The sequence below is a fragment of the Schistocerca serialis genome, chromosome 1 (genome assembly GCF_023864345.2).
Source record: "Schistocerca serialis cubense isolate TAMUIC-IGC-003099 chromosome 1, iqSchSeri2.2, whole genome shotgun sequence".
NCBI classification, from domain to species: domain Eukaryota; kingdom Metazoa; phylum Arthropoda; class Insecta; order Orthoptera; family Acrididae; genus Schistocerca; species Schistocerca serialis.
Window position 1 is genome coordinate 545685522 of NC_064638.1, and position 20747 is coordinate 545706268.

General features: G+C 41.4%; 1 protein-coding gene across 16 annotated transcripts in view; it reads left to right on the top strand.

Moving 5' to 3' along the window:
- The window catches only part of LOC126475204 (calcium/calmodulin-dependent protein kinase type II alpha chain), a 1005993-nt gene that overhangs the window by 930289 nt on the left and 54957 nt on the right, over nucleotides 1-20747 (top strand). For all 16 annotated transcript variants that reach the window (XM_050102858.1, XM_050102867.1, XM_050102894.1 and 13 more), the window contains one exon: nucleotides 7662-7737. In XM_050102858.1, the coding sequence (XP_049958815.1) occupies nucleotides 7662-7737 (76 nt within the window). The remainder of the gene's footprint in view (nucleotides 1-7661; nucleotides 7738-20747) is intronic.

Sequence of the window (20747 nt, forward strand, 5' to 3'; positions counted from 1 at the left end):
CACAACACAGTAAACATGAATATACTGCACCATCAAGACAAAGTAGCAAGCAGGTGAAAATGTAAGTTTTTGAAAACACACAAACAAGAGAGAGAGAATGAAATCTTGCTCCAGCAAAAATGAATGAAGTCACATCAGGAAACACTGAAATACACTACAGAGCAGCCTCGTGTTCCCTGTGCTGTGTGGACATGGCCATGCTTGGGAAGAAGGCTGGCCAAAGCTGCATTGTACAGGTGAAATGCAATATGCCATGGCAGCACCTGGCTCAGTGCGAATGAAGGCAATGGCCAGTTAGTGGATGAGACTAAGAGCTGGCACTGCAGCCAGTCACAAATGGGAGAGACAGCTTCAACACCACTGTAGTGTAAGGTGGACGAGAGAAGAGCACAGTATCATGAATCCATTATCCTCATCACCACCGTTACATACTTGGTTGAGTGGTGCAACAGGTTGATACTGATTTCACACATTGCAGTAACAACTCTTTTTTTTATTAACTGTGAACTACACTCAGTGAATCTCTATAGGAAAGCCCATACTTGAGTAGAACTTAAAAGTGTGTAACAGGTGCTAACTATGACAAAGTCCACAATTGTCAATAGTGGTGATGAGTTGGGAGGTGCAAAGGGTGATCAGTGTTACTGTACCATGTGGCTGTGAGTTTGTGGGCCATCAAGACACAAGTCTGGTCTTCATGGATATCCAGCAGCTGATGATCCTGGCAAATGCTTGAGATGGCACTGCCTGGTGGGTAGTGGCAGTGGCAGGCATTTTGGTCCAAAGTGTAGACTCGAGATGGCTGACGGGCAGTCTAGAGCCGGAAACAGAACTCCAACAGATGGCAATCAGACTGGAGTTCAGAGCATAGCTCACTATGGAGGGGCTGACCAGTGACATAGGTAATCATCAGCAGAGGAATACAGGACTGATGTCACATGCATACATGACCACACAAATAGATGCCTGCAACTGCAGTACTGATTACCCCAACCTATATGCCACTAATAGGCATGGCTTACACCCCTAGATGCTGTGGCAGCTCCAGGAGGTTCAACAGTGAATCTTGTGATGACAAACAATCCCTCAAGGTAAAGTGGGGGTGTACCTGGTCCACAGAGTACATCTGTGAGTGTGGTGCCTGAGTGTCCAGAAGCCCAGCTTCTATATACAACAGTTATACATCACATTCTATGTTTCATTCATCCTGAAATACAGAATATATAGTAAAACGCAATTACAGAAATTATTTGATTTCTCATACTGGTTTCCAGAATGTTGAATAAATATAATGACAATTATCAGTTGTCATGGTAGGAAAAGAGAGAGAAAGAAAGGGAAAGGGGGAGGAGGTCAGACTTCTGTAAAGCGTTTAGATAGTTTCTGCTAACAGACCCCCTTATGGCCTTAATGTTCTCCATACCTCACTTTTGTTTAAATATCACTTACCAGATTAATGACAGTTGCTCTGCAACACTGTAAATGAAACTGATTTCCTGTGAACAGGCTGGTGGCTCCAGTATGAAAAAATGCCCTAGTAAATATAAAATTTTCACAAAATAATGCTCATTTACCAGAGGATGGAGTAAAAGATTAAGTAGAAAATATTGATAAAGTGTAAAGAGGGAAAGAGAATGTCACTCAGGCACAAAAGACTAATAATGTGTGTAGTACTGTGTTGACTTTATGGGACAAAACCTGGTGAATTTTTCTCAGGAAGCAGTTGCTGTTTCTAGATGGTTGTGATTTTATAATGTCTTATTGTATAGCTGCTGACCTGTCAATAGTCCTAACTTTCATTGACTGTAGAGCTTCAACTAGCATTTTATCGAATTTATTACTTTCTGACACCAATTCTTTTTATTTGTATATGTGTTTTAAATTAATGCACATGTGTGAAGGTTTTTATGGCAGTGTCATGATGTACATGACTTTAGAGTAAATCTAAGATGTTTAACACATCTGAAAATTCCCTCTGTAATATGATGCAGTCTGCAAAGTAATAGCATTTATATAAATTTATGTAATTAAACATGTAGTTAATATAAAGTGAACACTTTTTGACAGAAGAAATACAATAACTGAAAAAACCAAATTCGAAGAAAAGGATTCATATGCCTATCAGCTGACATAGAGTTTACAAATCATGAAATTTTCTGGATTGCGTACAAACAGTTATTCAAAAGATGAACTATTGTTTACCTTTAGAGTGGAGTGTTGATTCACTCTTGGTGACATAAAAAGTGGAGATCAGTGCTAGTTAGGCTTTCAAACTTACTTTTTTTTTTTTTTTTTTTTTGCCGTGTAACAGGAAGTTCAACAATATACACAAATGCACTTCTCATGCTATGGCACGTTTTTGTCTATTGACTACTTCCTGCTCTGAATAGCAGCTGAAGTTTGAAATGCCAACATAAACTACACTTTTCTATACTTGTTATGTGCACATCAGTCACTCAACACTTCATCTTAAATCATTATTTAATATTATGAGATAGAAGAGAGAAACTTGCAATCTGTATATTTCTCTTTCATGGAACACTGCATTATTTTATAAAGAAATATTACAGGTGCTAAGCATATACATCACCAAGTGTTTACAGCAACAGCAGTATTTCATGCATTGGCACCCAATTCTTGACATTATGTTTTGTCCAATCACTATAAATCATGCTGTAGAAAAAGCTTTTCAGTTAACAATATATTCAATTTTCTCATTGTCCCATATATGTATAATTGTGGAAATAACGAATGCCTAGATTCCTCTCTGTGAACTATTATTAGTCTACATTTTTGTTTAAAATCTCAAGGACAGTGATATGTAGAGTGCTGAAGAGCATTTTCAGCTTTCTTGAGATTTTGAGCATTTCTGTTAAACCTTCATGTGACCCAAAAAAGCGTCAAGCTTGTACAGATAACACACACGTCAGCAATATTCCATTATTTGTTGTAAACGTAATTTGCATTTCATTTGTAAACTACAGTTTCCCAGTAAGGTTTCCTACACATAAATTGAACCACACCATTTGTTTTCTCTACCACTGAACCTATATATTCATTTTTCATCACACCCTTGTGCATTGTTACTTGTGAATTACTATATAGGTACTACAGTTTTAGATTTCATAATGTGCAAAACTTTACATATTTTTGCATTAAAAGCTAGTTGCTAATCTTTTTACTGGAATCATGCTTTACAATGATCTTGGGTGGATATTGCCTAGGTTTCATCAGATACCACTTACTCACAGATAACAGTGTCATATGTGAAAAGCTTTAGATTTCAACAAGTATTATCCACTAAATTGGAGACCTATCATATGTCCCTTTAGCACACTCCAGTCATAATACTTTATTGTGTTCTACCTGTCAATATGTTATCAGGGCAGTTGCAAATATGGCTAGAAGAGTAAACATGTTGAAGCATGGAGAAAAGATTTAGAGTAAAAGCTAATGACAACAAGATAGGGTAACAATAGCAGGAGACTAGAAGAGTATAAATATGAAATCTGAAATAGAAATTGAGATACTTCCAAACTAAGGAAAGACCTGAAAGGAGTCTTAGTTTCCATGTAGGCTGTATCAAACATGAGTCAAAATTACACTACTGGCCATTAAAATTGCTACACCAAGAAGAAATGCAGATGATAAACTGGTAGTCATTGGACAAACATATTATACTAGAACTGACGTGTGATTTCGTTTTCACGCAATTTGGGTGCATAGAACCTGAGAAACCAGTACCCAGAACAACCACCTCTGGTCGTAATAACGGCCTTAATACACCTGGGCATTGAGTCAAACAGAGCTTGGATAGCGCGTACAGGTACAGCTGTCCATGCAGCTTCAACATGATACCACAGTTCATCAAGAGTAGTAACTGGCGTATTGTGATGAGCCAGTTGCTTGGCCACCATTGACCAGACATTTTCAATTGGTGTGAGATCTGGAGAATGTGCTGGCCAGGGCAGGAATCGAACATTTTCTGTATCCAGAAAGGCCCATACAGGACCGGCAACATGTGGTCGTGCATTATCCTGCTGAAATGTAGGGTTTCGCAGGGATTGAATGAAGGGTAGAGCCACGGGTCGTAACACATCTGAAATGTAATGTTCACTGTTCAAAGTGCCGTCAATGGGAACAAGAGGTGACTGAGACATGTAACCAATGGCACCCCATACCATCACGCCGGGTGATACGCCAGTATGGCGAAGACGAATACACACTTCCAATGTGCGTTCACCGTGATGTCGCCAAACACGGATGTGATCATCATAATGCTGCCAACAGAACCTGGATTCATCCAAAAAAATGACGTTTTGCCATTCGGTTTGTTGTTGAGTACACCATCACAGGCACTCCTGTCTGTGATGCAGCGTCAAGGGTAACGACAGCCATGGTCTCCGAGCTGATAGTCCACGCTGCTGCAAACGTTTTCAAACTGTTCGTGCAGAAGGTTGTTGTCTTTTAAAAGTCCCCATCTGTTGACTTAGGGATCGAGACATGGCTGCACGATCCATTACAGCCATGTGGATAAAATGCCTGTCATCTCGACTGCTAGTGATATGAGGCTGTTGGGATCCAGCACGGCATTCCATATTACCCTCCTGAACCCAACAATTCCATATTCTGCTAACAGTCATTGGATCTCGACAAACGCGAGCAGCAATGTCGCTATACGATAAACCGCAATCGCGATAGGCTACAATCCGACCTCTATCAAAGTTGGAAACGTCATGGTCCGCATTCCTCCTCCTTACACAAGGCATCAAAACAATGTTTCACCAAGCAACGCCGGTCAACTGCTGTTTGTGTATGAGAAATCGGTTGGAAACTTTTCTCATGTCAGCACGTTGTAGGTGTCGCCACCGGTGGCAACCTTGTGTAAATGCTCTTAAAAGCTAATCATTTGCATATCACATCATCCTCTTCCTGTCAGTTAAATTTTGCGTCTGTAGCACGTCATCTTCATGGTGTAGCAATTTTAATGGCCAGGAGTGTAAATTCATATGACAGATCAGAATCTGAACTCAGGATAATTATCACCTAGTTGATTCATCATTGTATTGCTCACACATTGGTTCTTTATCTACAGCAGGAGACCACCTTGCCTCCACCCATTTTGAACTCCACATGGGCTCACTTGTGACATTCTATAAGAAATGATGTTGCGAAGACTGCAACTTCTGATGACATCATTGTTGTCACTTATGCATTGTATTCACTGCTCCAGTGCCCTTTTTCCCAGTGTCACTAATGTCTCAGCAATTGAGAATTGTCTCAGTGGAATTTGCAGTGAATTGCAAGAGGTCAGTAGTGAGTTGAAGTTTCTAGTAAGTTGGCAAAGCTTCCTCAGTGGCTCAATAGGAAGAGACTAATCACGAAAGGGAGGTGTCAGAATTTAAGTCCCTGTTATCAGACTAACAAAAAAAATGTGAAGTCAGATAAAATAACTAAACTTGCTCTAGTGAAAGTATTACGAAATACTAAATCCATTTTGCTATAATAAATATTTTATTTTTCTAAAAAAGTTATTATTATGTGACAAGAAAGGAAGGAGGAGGATTGATCCATGTAGAGAAATAATCTTTCTCAGGATGGTTGAGCCAAGAGAGAGGAATAACACTAAACACAGCCCTCCCCCCCCCCCCCCCCTTCAATCTCCCAAAAAAAAAAAAGAAAAAGAAAAGAAAAAGAAAAAGCTCTACACTACTATAACAATCAGGTATTGAACCAGCTTTCCTGTCAGTATTTCCATGTATGTTTGCAAATGAGGGATTTTTTTCTTTTCACAGGGCAATGTACAATCCATCAAATTTTGGTTCTTAAATTCTTGGCATCTTTTTTTTTTATTTTTTATTATGAATTTGGCCAGCTATGGACCGCAGCTTTGGCATCTTTATATCCATTATATTTTTAAATCTGTTACTGTGAAAACAGCGAGGGGTCTTTGTTGGATATTTTGCTTTATTCTTCTTATAAGTTATTAAGAGATTTATTGTGATAGTCAAAATTCTTTGACAGAAACAAAAACAAAAAGAAGAAAGGAGACTACTCACAAACAGATGAAGGATGCTTGCATACACACATGTAACAAATCATAAAATCACACTAGCTTTTGAGATTTCACTCTTTTTCTGCTGTCAGTAAAAACACACACACACACACACACACACACACACACACACACACACACACACTTACTTTTTGGTGATATCAGTAGCATTGATTGTTTCCACAGTTATTCTAGATTTTATTTCTCTTGCTGCTGAGAACCACATGTTGTCTCCTCTTGTGCCTTACCTCTCTTTCCATACAACTATTTGCCCATGTTCATAAAAATTAGTGTCATCTCAGTCACAGTATATGAGTGTGTGTGTGTGTGTGTGTGTGTGTGTGTGTGTGTGTGTGAGAGAGAGAGAGAGAGAGAGAGAGAGAGAGAGAGAGAATGATTTTTTCACTGCGTGTAACATATAAGTGAAAGCTATAACTTTTATGAACTATATGTGTGAGGTGTACTCATTGCATGTGTCATATGATCAAGACCAATAGATCACTAGAGGATTTTTGCTATTTGATGCGAAAAAAAGGATAATAAATTTACTCATTGTATAGAAGGCTATACATGAAATTCACTTTAGTCTAAATTAAGTCAGCTTTTGAGCCCTAATCTCTGACAGAAATTTTAGTGTCAGCTTAGTTTTTCTTTGTTACTGATTGCATATGTTTTGTAAGACATTGTAAATACATATGATAAATTTATTTGATTTGTTAAGCATGGTGTCATCTGTGTTTAATTGCTGTTACACAGTGTCTATCACGGTTGTTTAGATGATCTGCTTGAATGTTTTAGTAGAAAGAAATTGTTTTCTCTTTCTTTCAGCTGTTATAGTTCTCCTTTTTTATGCTTTTATGATACACTCTTCCTGCTTGTGAACCTCTTCTTCCATTAGGTATACAGTGTTGTCCAGTTTCCTGCCAGGTGCCATCATCAGCGAAGACTTGGTGTAAATTTCAAAATTAGTTTATTGATACATTCTACTTTTGACATTATGATACTCAGTACAGTTTATTTATTTGAGACTTTTTCAATATATTGATAATGATATGGAAAATTTGACCTATAAATGTTTGATTTGTTTAAGATACCTTGGGAATAAATTGGCAATAAAATTAATAAGTTATTTCTTTGTGAAATTGAACCTCTAGCTAGTAGTTTTCATCCTTGAGGTTTAGAAGGAAACTAATTTTCTGTGATGCCAGCTGACATTGCTGTATTAAGAAATTAATAGTGTAGGGTTTACTGGCACTGGAATTTACACCCAAAGCTTTTATATGTGTAGCATATTTGTCAGTGTGTATTTATGCTATTTTTGTATGCATTATTCTGTTTATTATTGAACCATGAGATGGTTGCAGTCTTGATTGTTTGTTTGATGTTGCAACCTTGCTGTCATTTATTTTTTCATTCTGCATTATTGCTTATGATGATCATGATGTTGTTTTTTTTGTCTTCTGTTTGTGTTTTCTTTCTTGTATGGAGTGCTTCTTTATGTGTGTGTGTGTTATGTGGATTCTTTTTTTGTGGCATACTTGTTTCACTAATCAGAATTTCAAACAATAGGATAAAAGTTGTTGACATTATTTTACTTCTTTTGCAGCCCGTAAGCAAGAGATAATCAAAATGACAGAACAGTTGATAGAAGCAATCAGCACAGGTGATTTTGAAGCATACACGTAAGTGTATTTATAAACAATGTTTCAGTGTCAAATGTTAACTATCTTCTTTAAGAGTGTATCTTTAAACTCATGCAGCATGTTTAATGTTAATGGTAGAGCTTAATTTTTTTATACTAGCTTCCTCATTCTCAAAAATATTTTTGAAGGCACTTGATTAATTTCTCTGTGAACTGTAATTTGCCCCCACTGTAACATACATCAAACTATGGAACTGTAATTTACACTCACTGTAACATATATCAAACTTGCTCCCCTTCTAACAGCCGTGTACCACAAGTTTCTAGAGGAATGGAAGGTTCCAAATGATTGGAAAAGAGCACAGGTAGTCCCAGTCTTCAAGAAGGGTCGTCGAGCAGATGCGCAAAACTATAGACCTATATCTCTGACATTGATCTGTTGTAGAATTTTAGAACATGTTTTTTGCTCACGTATCATGTCATTTCTGGAAACCCAGAATCTACTCTGTAGGAATCAACATGGATTCTGGAAACAGTGATTGTGTGAGACCTAACTCGCTTTATTTGTTCATGAGACCTAGAAAATATTAGATACAGGCTCCCAGGTAGATGCCATTTTCCTTGTATTCCGGAAGGCGTTCGATACAGTTCTGCGCTGTCATCCGGATAAACAAAGTAAGAGCCTACAGAATATCAGACCAGCTGTGTGGCTGGATTGAAGAGTTTTTAGCAGATAGAACACAGCATGTTGTTCTCAATGGAGAGACGTCTACAGACGTTAAAGTAACCTATGGCATGCCACAGGGGAGTGTTATGGGACCATTGCTTTTCACAATATACACTCCTGGAAATTGAAATAAGAACACCGTGAATTCATTGTCCCAGGAAGGGGAAACTTTATTGACACATTCCTGGGGTCAGATACATCACATGATCACACTGACAGAACCACAGGCACAGAGACACAGGCAACAGAGCATGCACAATGTCGGCACTAGTACAGTGTATATCCACCTTTCGCAGCAATGCAGGCTGCTATTCTCCCATGGAGACGATCGTAGAGATGTTGGATGTAGTCCTGTGGAACGGCTTGCCATGCCATTTCCACCTGGCGCCTCAGTTGGACCAGCGTTCGTGCTGGACGTGCAGACCGCGTGAGACGACGCTTCATCCAGTCCCAAACATGCTCAATGGGGGACAGATCTGGAGATCTTTCTGGCCAGGGTAGTTGACTTACACCTTCTAGAGCACGCTGGGTGGCACGGGATACATGCGGACGTGCATTGTCCTGTTGGAACAGCAAGTTCCTTTGCCGGTCTAGGAATGGTAGAACGATGGGTTCGATGACGGTTTGGATGTACCGTGCACTATTCAGTGTCCCCTCGACGATCACCAGTGGTGTACGGCCAGTGAAGGAGATCGCTCCCCACACCATGATGCCGGGTGTTGGCCCTGTGTGCCTCGGTCGTATGCAGTCCTGATTGTGGCGCTCACCTGCACGGCGCCAAACACGCATACGACCATCATTGGCACCAAGGCAGAAGCGACTCTCATCGCTGAAGACGACACGTCTCCATTCGTCCCTCCATTCACGCCTGTCGCGACACCACTGGAGGCGGGCTGCATGATGTTGGGGCGTGAGCGGAAGACGGCCTAACGGTGTGCGGGACCGTAGCCCAGCTTCATGGAGACGGTTGCGAATGGTCCTCGCCGATACCCCAGGAGCAACAGTGTCCCTAATTTGCTGGGAAGTGGCGGTGCGGTCCCCTACGGCACTGCGTAGGATCCTACGGTCTTGGCGTGCATCCGTGCGTCGCTGCGGTCCGGTCCCAGGTCGACGGGCACGTGCACCTTCCGCCGACCACTGGCGACAACATCGATGTACTGTGGAGACCTCACGCCCCACGTGTTGAGCAATTCGGCGGTACGTCCACCCGGCCTCCCGCATGCCCACTATACGCCCTTGCTCAAAGTCCGTCAACTGCACATACGGTTCACGTCCACGCTGTCGCGGCATGCTACCAGTGTTAAAGACTGCGATGGAGCTCCGTATGCCACGGCAAACTGGCTGACACTGACGGCGGCGGTGCACAAATGCTGCGCAGCTAGCGCCATTCGACGGCCAACACCGCGGTTCCTGGTGTGTCCGCTGTGCCGTGCGTGTGATCATTGCTTGTACAGCCCTCTCGCAGTGTCCGGAGCAAGTATGGTGGGTCTGACACACCGGTGTCAATGTGTTCTTTTTTCCATTTGCAGGAGTGTATATAAATGACCTAGTAGATAGTGTCGGAAGTTCCATGCGGCTTTTCGTGGATGATGCTGTAGTATACAGAGAAGTTGCAGCATTAGAAAATTGCAGCGAAATGCGGAAAGATCTGCAGCGGATAGGCACTTGGTGCAGGGAGTGGCAACTGACCCTTAACATAGACAAATGTAATGTATTGCGAATACATAGAAAGAAGGATCCTTTATTGTATGATTATATGATAGTGGAACAAACACTAGTAGCAGTTACTTCTGTAAAATATCTGGGAGTATGCATGCAGAACAATTTGAAGTGGAATGATCATATAAAATTAATTGTTGGTAAGGCGGGTGGCAGGTTGAGATTCATTGGGAGAGTCCTTAGAAAATGTGGTTCATCAACAAAGGAGGTGGTTTACAGAACACTCGTATGACCTATACTTGAGTATTGCTCATCAGTGTGGGATCCGTACCTGGTCGGGTTGACAGACAGGATAGAGAAGATCCAAAGAAGAGTGGCGCGTTTCGTCACAGGGTTATTTGGTAAGCGTGATAGCGTTACGGAGATGTTTAGCAAACTCAAGTGGCAGACTCTGCAAGAGAGGCGCTCTGCATCGTGGTGTAGCTTGCTGTCCAGATTTCGCGAGGGTGCGTTTCTGGATGAGGTATCGAATATATTGCTTCCCCCTACTTATACCTCCCGAGGAGATCACAAATGTAAAATTAGAGAGATTTGAGTGCGCACGGAGGCTTTCCGGCAGTTGTTCTTCCCGCGAACCATACGCAACTGGAACAGTAAAGGGAGGTGATGACAGTGACACGTAAAGTGCCCTCTGCTGCACACCATTGGGTGGCTTGCGGAGTATAAATGTAGATGGAGATGTAGAAACTATGGAACTAAATATTTCCACTTCAGGGAAACCTTATGGATAGTGTAATTTTTGTAATGCATTGGGTTTAATGAGAGCAGCTCAGCTACATTAAATAAGAAGCTGACAAGATATAAAAATAATCTGTTGCATTAGTTCATGGGTGTCATGTCAGATAATTAGAAAGAAACACAATATTTCAGCTAGACAACTTCACGTCATCTTCAGGTGGTGTCTGATCTGTTATTGTAGTAGCTCGTCATTGTTTGTGGTGGCTCACTAGAAAAGTGCAGGAACCAAGGGGTGAAGCAATAATTTCACATCCAGTGCCCCCTACCAGAGAAATAGGCCAGAGTCTTTGCAACCACAATGCAATAAAAGTGCAGCTGCAACTTGACTACTGTCAAATATAATAACTTGCTAGTCAGCAACTTCATAAAAGATATTACTTCAGAAGGGAATGATCTAAACACATTCAGCATAAAATTCATTTTTGATAATGCAGTTGAGGAGTAGCAGAAAACTTAAAATCAAGCAAAAGGTTGCAGAGGGGTAGCCAAATTGAATTCATGTTGGAGTCATGTTACATGTATGTTGAACTTTGTAACTTTGGATTTAACTGCTACTGAAAGCTACAAATATTATGTAACATGATACATTTCTGTAAATGTACATGTAAGTCCAAGGATGATGTCTGTGTCTTAAAACAATGGACCAGAAATGTAAGATACATTAAAAATCAAAATGGATAAATAAAATGGGGTACAGCTTTGAAGTGTGGAGAAATAGTTATTAAATCAGACAAACTTACAAGAGGGACAGAACTTTGCTAAGTGTGATTATGTAAAATTAGGTGGGACTTATGTATCAGATGTTTTCTGATCTGAAGAATTTCCATCAAACTTTGTTTTTCAAGTAGAGGACCTGAGGCTGCTTGGCTGTGACATGCAGTCAGACTTCCTAACTTTTACCTAAATTTATACTTGGCCAATCAAAGTGCAGTTGCTTTGCCCGATTGGTCAGCGTAAGACTTATAGCAGTAACAAAATGTAATATTAAATGTACCACCCATGTCTATTAATTGTGTCTTGTGTGTACTACTGAAAATCTATTTCATTGTTCATTAAATAGAAAATTTTATAGTTTCAAAAATTCAAAATAACATTAGTGAAAATTCCTGGATGGAATAATACATAAAATAAAGGAAAGACAACTACTTACCTGTAGCAGACTAATGTGTGGCACATAGAAAGCTGCCACAGAAAACATTGTTTATTCTTGCTTTTGAGCACTTGCTTTTTTCTTCAGCAAAAACACACACACACACACACACATACACACACACACACACACACACACACACACACACACACACACAAACAACACACAGGCATGGTGAGAATGACTGTTGATTATCAATAGCAACTGCCTGGGCAGATGGAAGTAGGAAGGGAGTAGGGAAGGATGCATGAGGCGAGGAGTAGGTAGCTGGATAGTGTGAAGCACAGCATAGGTGATTCATGCACAATGAGATGAAATGAGTCCAGAGGGTAGAGCATATAATAGGTAGAGAAAAGAGGAGGGAAGGAGAGAGATGAAGCTAGAAGTGAAGAGTGAATCAGAGAGGGAAGAGAGAAAGGGCGATGGATGGAAAAGGGGGTAGAGGGGGATGAAGGAAGAGCAGGTGGACATTCACACACACACACACACACACACACACACACACACACACACACACAGACAGACAGACAGACAGAGAGAGAGAGAGAGAGAGAGAGAGAGAGAGAGAGAGAGAGAGAGAGAATGTGAAAATGCTAGCATGATGGAGGAGGAAGAGTGGTGGGAGGAGGCAGTACATGATCAGGATGGGGAAAGATTGGTGTGGGCAGAAGAGTAAAGGGGAAAGGTAAGCAGAGACAGTCAAAAAAAGGTTATTGTATGTTTAGACCAGGGAGACTGTGAGAGCACAGGACATGCTATAGAGACATTCCCACCTGTGTAGTTCAGGGAAACTAGTGCTAGAAGGGAGTAACCAAATGACCCGCATAGTGAAGCAGCTGATGAAGTCATTTGGATACCCCATTCCACAATAGTTTCTCTGAACTATGCGGGTTAGAATTGTCTCTTCAGCATATCCTACACTCTCGCAATCCTCCTGGCCTAAACCTATTCTAACCTGTTTCCCACTGCCTTACCTTACCTTTTTCACTCTCTCTTCTGTACACACCACTCCTCCCCCTTTCAGATAATGTACTGCCTTCTCCCACCAATCTTCCTTGGCCCACTTCCTCTCTCATGTGGGTATTCTCTCTCTCTCTCTCTCTCTCTCTCTCTCTCTCTCTCTCCCCCTCTCCCTCTCCCTTCCCCTTTTCCACCACTTCCCTTTCTCTGTTCCCTCCCTGTCTCCCCCTTCATCTCCTTTCCTCCTGTTCCTCCCTCCAAGAAAGTGTTCCTATTCATTGCTGGTGACAGTAATGAGTTCTTGTGAGTTTCATTCCCATTAATATTGTTGATGACAATAGGAGAGAAGATAGAGGATGAAGCACAGTGGGAACACAAAGCCATCTTCTTTCAAATAATACCAAACAAGCTATTGCTACTTAATGTCCACATCCGAGGGATGAACCGTTATCAACAGTTTCATATGGCTTTGTTCCACAAGACACTGCAGATAAAGTTGGAATTTTACATCTGGATGTGGCTTCAGGTGTGATGCTCAGGAACTGTATTCCATCACCTCTCCTTCACTTTCCACCCAAATAGAGGTGGTGATACTTTCACCACCAAAGTTTGAAGCCTCCAAATCAAGAGCCACAGCCCTATTTTGTATTAACCCTTCTGTGGGCACAGCTTTCATACTTCCATGAGTGGGTGCGTTGTGGCTTTTGCACCGCAATTAGTTTTACATTTTTAACCTAAGGAAAGATAATCATCCCATCAGTAATAAACAGGTATAATGCATCAATTTCTTTTTCGGTAATTTCAGCACTTGCTTTTGGACCTGGGAAAATTTTTACAATGTTCTTGACCTTGGTTTTATGAGAAGAAGGAAGTGGTTCACTTATCCAAATAGTTTCTTTATCTTTTCTTACATAAAATTGTTAATCCTCTGTTGTCTCCTATCTTCAACCAGGTGATCATCTGTTACCTCTGTTGATTGTTTGGAGTCACTGCTGTGGTTTTCTTATTCAATAACTTCCTCTTCTGACTCAGATTGACGTGAATATGACAATTCTTGTAATTCTTCTTCTGACAATTCTCACAGTACTTTCTCATAGTCTTCAGGATGTACAATTAGACAGTGCCTGTCAAATGCCTTCTTTTTCTCCATTTCCACACTTTTATGAGTTGTAATGAAACACATGTTTTGGAAAAGTAATATATTGTAGCAAATCAATATCCAAGACTGTAAAAAGTAATGAAAAATGCATATGGCAGCTTTGTTTCAATTTTAATATTCATTATATGCTAACATAAAAGAAAGATTGCCTTGAGGTGAAAGAAAAACACTACTATAGAAAATACTTGCATCACAAGGTGAGTAGCGGCAAACATACCGCAAATGCAACACTCACCTGAAAGCATGAATAGCACAGATGTAGTAAGTGGTGACATCCATTGTGAACAACAAATACGTATCTGGATGTGGATGCAACTGTAATGCTATCTGTGATACTAACAGAAAACTAATTCTTGTGGCTATCTGGCTATCTGCAGCAGGCACGCCCTCCAAAAGGTTAATGAGCTTATCTAAATCTAATCTAATCTAATCAGCAGAGACCATTCAATATTTTGATCATACTTTTGGCAACTTGTTCTAAGTGTGTGAAAGTAGACAAGTATCTGCAAATGTAGATAACTGTGACTGGTTGTAACAATGACAATATTATGAAAGGGATAGACTGATACTCATCATGTAGGGAAGATGTTGAGTTGCAGACAGGCACACTAAAAAGACTGCTCAAGATGTGAGTTTCCAGGCAAAAGCATGAAAACACAGCTCACACACATATGACCACTGCCTCTGGCCACTGAGGCCAGACTGGGATTTTCCATTGTTGGGTTGTGGACGATCTCAAGTTAGAATGGTTCACAGAGAAAGTCTGTAAACATTCTAAGAAACAAGAACGGGACAATAAATCGAGAGGTGCATCCTTCTCCTCACATCATTGCTTTTACACAGGATTTTGGGACTGCTTACAAGTACAATCTTCTGAAGAGTTCTTTTGTTTTCATTGAATTTGTACTTCAAATTCATTTTAAATGTTGTACATTCTTTAATAGCAGTGTCTCTTAATGTGTGTGCTGTCTTATGTACTATATGTGGATGCTGCCTTGATTAACTTAGTAAAGGATTGGTTTGTGGGAGACAATAAAGTACACTTTCATGTAGCAGAATGCAATGGAGTAGAAAAAACTCTTCAAAAGGATGTGTAGGATTTGCAGAAGAGACAGAAAAATCATTAAAAATGAGGCTAGGTTTTGTACCTTTTAGGCATGAAAGAAACTGGGATGTGGGAAAATGTAACATTTAATGAGCATGGGGAGATAGTTTGCATAGATCATTCAATGTCAAATTGAATAATAAATATGACCTGTTACCTGAAGTAGGAGATGAAGAGTGTTATCAATCAACCAGTAGACAAAATCAGAGTGCAACAGACTGGTAGGAAGGAGATTTCAGCTAGACTGAAAATTAAGTCAGACGGCAAAAGAAAAGTTTTGCTGCCGAGTAGCAGCCATGGGAGGAGCACAGGCCAACAGTTGTTACAAGAACAAGCAAACTCTGTTATGAAAAATTTGAGAGGAGGGAAGATTGCAATAAGCTTTCTAATTGTTGGATGCAAGGTCCACCAGTTATGCAGAACACCATTTTTTCCAAGTTCCCAAACATGTTTCAGCCCCACTGTGCCATCATCTACATCTACATCTACATGATTACTCTGCTATTTACAATAGAGTGCCTGGCAGAGGCTTCAATGAACCACCTTGAATCTGTCTCTCTACTGTTCCACTCTCGAACAGCATGCGGGAAAAATGAGCACTTAAATTTTTCTATGCGAGCCCTGATTTCTCTTATTTTATCATGATGATCATTTCTCCCTATGTAGGTGGGTGCCAACAGAATGTTTTCGCAATTGGAGGAGAAAACTGGTGATTGAAATTTCATGAGAAGATCCCATCGCAACAAAAACGCCTTTGTTTTAATGATTGCCACTCCACTTCAAGTATCATGTCTGTGACATTATCTCCCCAATTTTGCAATAATACAAAATGAGTTGCCCTTCTTTGTACATTTTTGATGTCATCTGTCAGTCCCACCTGATATGGATCCCACACTGCACAGCAATATTCCAGAATAGGGCGGACAAGTGTGGTGTAAGCAGTCTCTTTAGTAGACCTGTTGCACCTTCTAAGTGTTCTGCCAATGAATCACAGTCTTTGGTTTGCTCTACCCACAATATTATCTATGTGATCATTCCAATTTAGGTTATTTGTAATTGTAACCCCTAAATATTTAGTTGAATTTACAGCCTTCAGATTTGTGTGACTTACCGCGTAATCAAAATTTAGCTGATTTCTTTTAGTACTCATGTAAATAACTTCACACTTTTCCTTATTCAGGGTCAACTGCCACTTTTCACACCATACCGATATCTTATCTAAATCATTTTGCGAGTCGTTTTGATCATCTGATGACTTTACAAGACGGTAAATGACAGCATGATCTGCAAACAATCTAAGACGGCTACTCAGATTGACTCCTCTGTCATTAATATAGATCAGGAACAATAGAGGGCCTATAACACTTCCTTGGGGAACGCCGGATATTACTTCTGTTTTACTCAATGACTTTCTGTCTATTACTATGAACTGTGACCTTTCTGACAGGAAATCACAAATCCAGTCACACAACTGAGGCAATACTCAATAGGCACGCAGTTTGGTTAGAAGACACTTGTGAGGAATGGTGTCGAAAGCCTTCTGGAAATTTAAAAATATGGAATCAATTTGACATCCCCTGTCAATAGCACTTATTACTTCATGAGTAAAAAGAAATAGTTGTGTTTCACAAGAACGATATTTTCTGAAACTATGCTGACTATGTGACAATAAATCATTTTCTTTGTGGTACTTCATAATGTTCGAATACAGTATATGTTCCAAAACCCCACTGCAAATTGATGTTAGTGGTTGGGCCTGTAATTCAGTGGATTACTCCTACTTTCCATCAGTGGGTTTCCGTTTTATTTAATCTCTAATATGAACATTTCTACTAAATGATTACAAAATTATGTGGATATTTAGTTCAAACAATAATTTGTTTCTTTTTGTTAATATGTTTACACTTGTTGTGCATGATTTTTAAAGACCACTTGTGTATTATTTATTACAGGTAGCTTGTCACCTGCAAACAAACAATGTTGATGAGAAATTTTGTTCGGAGTTAACCTTTCATACAAATGTAATTCAGTTTGTCACGAAAACTAAATTTGCACATAATTTTGTAATCATTTAATAAAAATGTTCACATTTCAGATAAATAAAATGGAAATTCACTGATGCATGATGCTGAAACAAGTTTGGGAACTTGGAAAAAACGGTGTTTTGCATTACTGGCAGACGTTACATCCTACAATTTTAACTGCAAACATGGTAAACACAAAGAGCTGCAAATCCAAATGATGAATAAACTTTCTAGTTTACACAGCTTTGTGTGTAGAGTTGGCTCCAGTTCTTCTTGTCTAAGAGTATGATTCTAGAAGCTGAAACTCTTGCATTTTAGGCCCTCATGGTTGAATTGATCTAAATAGATTTGAAAGATTGTTGTTGCAGAATTTTTGTTGTTACGGTAATATATTTTGTCACATTTTAGTATATCATCAAGTCTTTTCAATTTTCACTTTAACAAAGCTGAAATTACGTTGTTCACCCAAAATACAAAACATGTCGAGTTTTGTGCCTACGAACTTTGATTTGCAGACAGCATTGGTTTTCTTTTATCATTTGAATAAAATTCTGCAGAATCCCACTGAATGCTTGTCAAAGCTTTTGGCAATAATGTTCTTAGGGAAAACACAGTGTTTTGAGTGGTTCAAAAAATTCAAAAGTGATGATTTTGATGTGAGAAATGATGAGTGTGGGAAACCACCGAAAAAGTTCGAAGACAACGAATTTCAGGCTTCATTGGCTGAAGATGATACCAAACTCAACAAGGACTTATGGAACAGTTGAATGTGATGCAAGTGGGCAGGGTACGAAAAGGCATAGCCATTAGTGCGAGTGGGAAAAGGCAGCATGAAAGTCACATGTCTAGCACATGAGCACGGCATGCGCCTGTTTAGAGAGGGCAGCTGCAGGTGGAGCGCAGAGAGGGTTGGCATGCGCGGCGACTGTCTGCTGTGAACCTTGCAATTGGTACCCAGCGCGGGTGAGAGCGCCATTGGCGTCGCTCGTGGAACAGCAATGGCAGCTGTGTCGTGTGGCTGGCATGCGAGAGAGGGGGAATGTTTATCAACACGTAAGGTGGCTGCCCGCATGGTGGGTACGGTCATATCATGCACGGTCCTGTTTTTAAATGAACTGTCTGACACATATGGCAGTGAACGTGGTGAGCACGATGGGAATGCGGAGTCTTCCGAAAGTGAATCGTCACACACAATTAATGTTTTTGGACTAACCTGATGAGTGTCTGAGTTAGTGTCTGCTGGAGAAACATGATTAGGTAGTGGTACTGTGGACTGGAGTTTCAGCAGCAAGGTACAAGGCTGACACAGTAAGCGTGGGTGTATTACTGGTAAAAACGTCTGTAGCAACAGCAGGTTGCATTGTCCTTGATGTGTCATGAAAACACGACGCAGCTGGCACAGTCGGCACCATGGCAATGAGCATTTTTGCGATACATGTAGGGGTCCTGTAAATTGGATCATAGGTTACAGGTACTGATTTGAATTTTCCCACCTCGGAAATAATGCAGAAGGCCAGCGTGGCAGGCACAGGCAGAACTGTGAGAGAGGCGAGCGGCTGAATGGTCAGAACCGGGGCCCCCTGCAAGTGTGGGAGGGGGGGGTGGGGGAGGAGGGGGTGGCGATGTGTTGGTAACTCATGTGACAAAAGTATGAGTTCTCCGTGCACATTGAAAACATGCCCCGTGGGGTCAGACTGTAGATTACCGGTGGAACTTGTGGAAGATCACTGCAGTATGGTAAGATGCTCCTGGAAGGTGAAACGTTAAAAAATGTACTTGAACCCACGTGGTTGAAAAGTTGAGCAACAGGTCTGGGGGGTGAGCAAGGAGAATTTTGCGCACAAAAATGTCCATCGCTAGTCTGCAAATGAGGCAAAACTGGAACAGGTCACGATTGATAGTGGCCGGCTGCATTTTCTACAAATGGCAGCATTGCACAGTGGCACAACAGTAATGGTTGTTGCGGCCCATTGAGAGTCAAATTATGTGTGCGAATGTAGATCACTTTGAACATTATACGATCTATCAGTAGGTACAAAATTCTGAATATTATCCACTTCACACTTCACATGTTGGCGAGTACAGTCCAGTGACATGAAACCTAAGTCCATTGTTTGAGTTGACGGTGTAGCATTCGACCACTGTAGAACAAAGACGTTTGAGGTTAACATGGTTAACATGGCCACCATGAAACAAGTGCTTCCGGCGTTGCTCTCCATGCCGTCTGCTCCAGTGCCGTTCCCTCCTCCCTTTCCCCCGTATGACGAGACGGCGGAGGATTGGGACACGTATGAACATCGCCTCGGCAGCATTTCCAGGCGTTTCATGTTGCCGATGCGGAGGTATGTCATGCTCTTTTCTTGTCTTGGATATCTCCCTCGCTGTATCAAGTTTTGCGGCAGCTAGCACCATTGCAGGAACCCTCGTCCTTGTCTTTTGACGCATTGTGTTCATTACTGTCTTCATATTATCGCCGCTGCACGCATGTTGTGGCGGCTAGGGTCGAGTTCTATCAATGCAAGAAGCAGCCCCATCAGTCTTACCAGGCATGGGCCGCTACCCTGCACGGTCTTAGTCGCAAGTGTCATTTTGTCACGGAGCAGTCGTGAGAGTCGTACGCCCACATTAAGGTGCGGGACGCCATTGTTCGTTCGGCCCCTGATAGGGAGGTCCGGCAATGGGCCCTGCAGTTAGAAGACCTTTCCCTCGAGGAAGTCCTGTCCATTGCTCAATCGTATGAAGTCCCTCACGCCGCCGGTCAACAGTTGGAAGCGTGGTGCGATGTCGCAGGGGTTCAGGGCGGCGTGGCCGCATCCACTGCATCCGGGGTGGACGACGTGTGAGCGGTGCAATCCGGCCGTTACGGCCGCTCCCACACGGCGCATAAAAGGAGTTCCGGCCACCGGCCCCTGTTACCGTCCTGTGCATCGTGCTATATACATCACGATCGGTCGGAGTGCCCCTAGCGTTGGGCCATTTGTTACAAATGTAATAAAAAAGGACACATTGCTAAAGTTTGCTGCTCAGCCTCGAAAGAATCGAAGGAAGCAGTTACAGTGGACATGGACGTTGACATTCAGGAAGTTTCATCGGGCCAGGCTCCCGACCCATCGGCCCACAAACTCTTTATCGAGGTGTCGGTTCGGTTGCGCCGATTACAACTGCAAGTAGATACGGGCGCAGCAGTTTCTTTGTTGAATGCACAAACTTACTCCGACCTTGGGTCGCCCCTGTTGGCGCCAGTTTACCGGCGTCTACGCAGTTATGGTAAACAGTTCATTCCCCTACTGGGTCAATTCACTACCGACGTGACTTACAAATCAGTCACTCGGCCTATTACTTTTATTGTTGTCAGTGATGCAAGCTCCGCTAGCCGTTTTGGCTTGGATGCCTTTCAAGCTTTTGGGTTTTCTATCACTGACACCATACAGTTGGTCTCCAAAGACGTTCCCCATCAATCATTAGAAT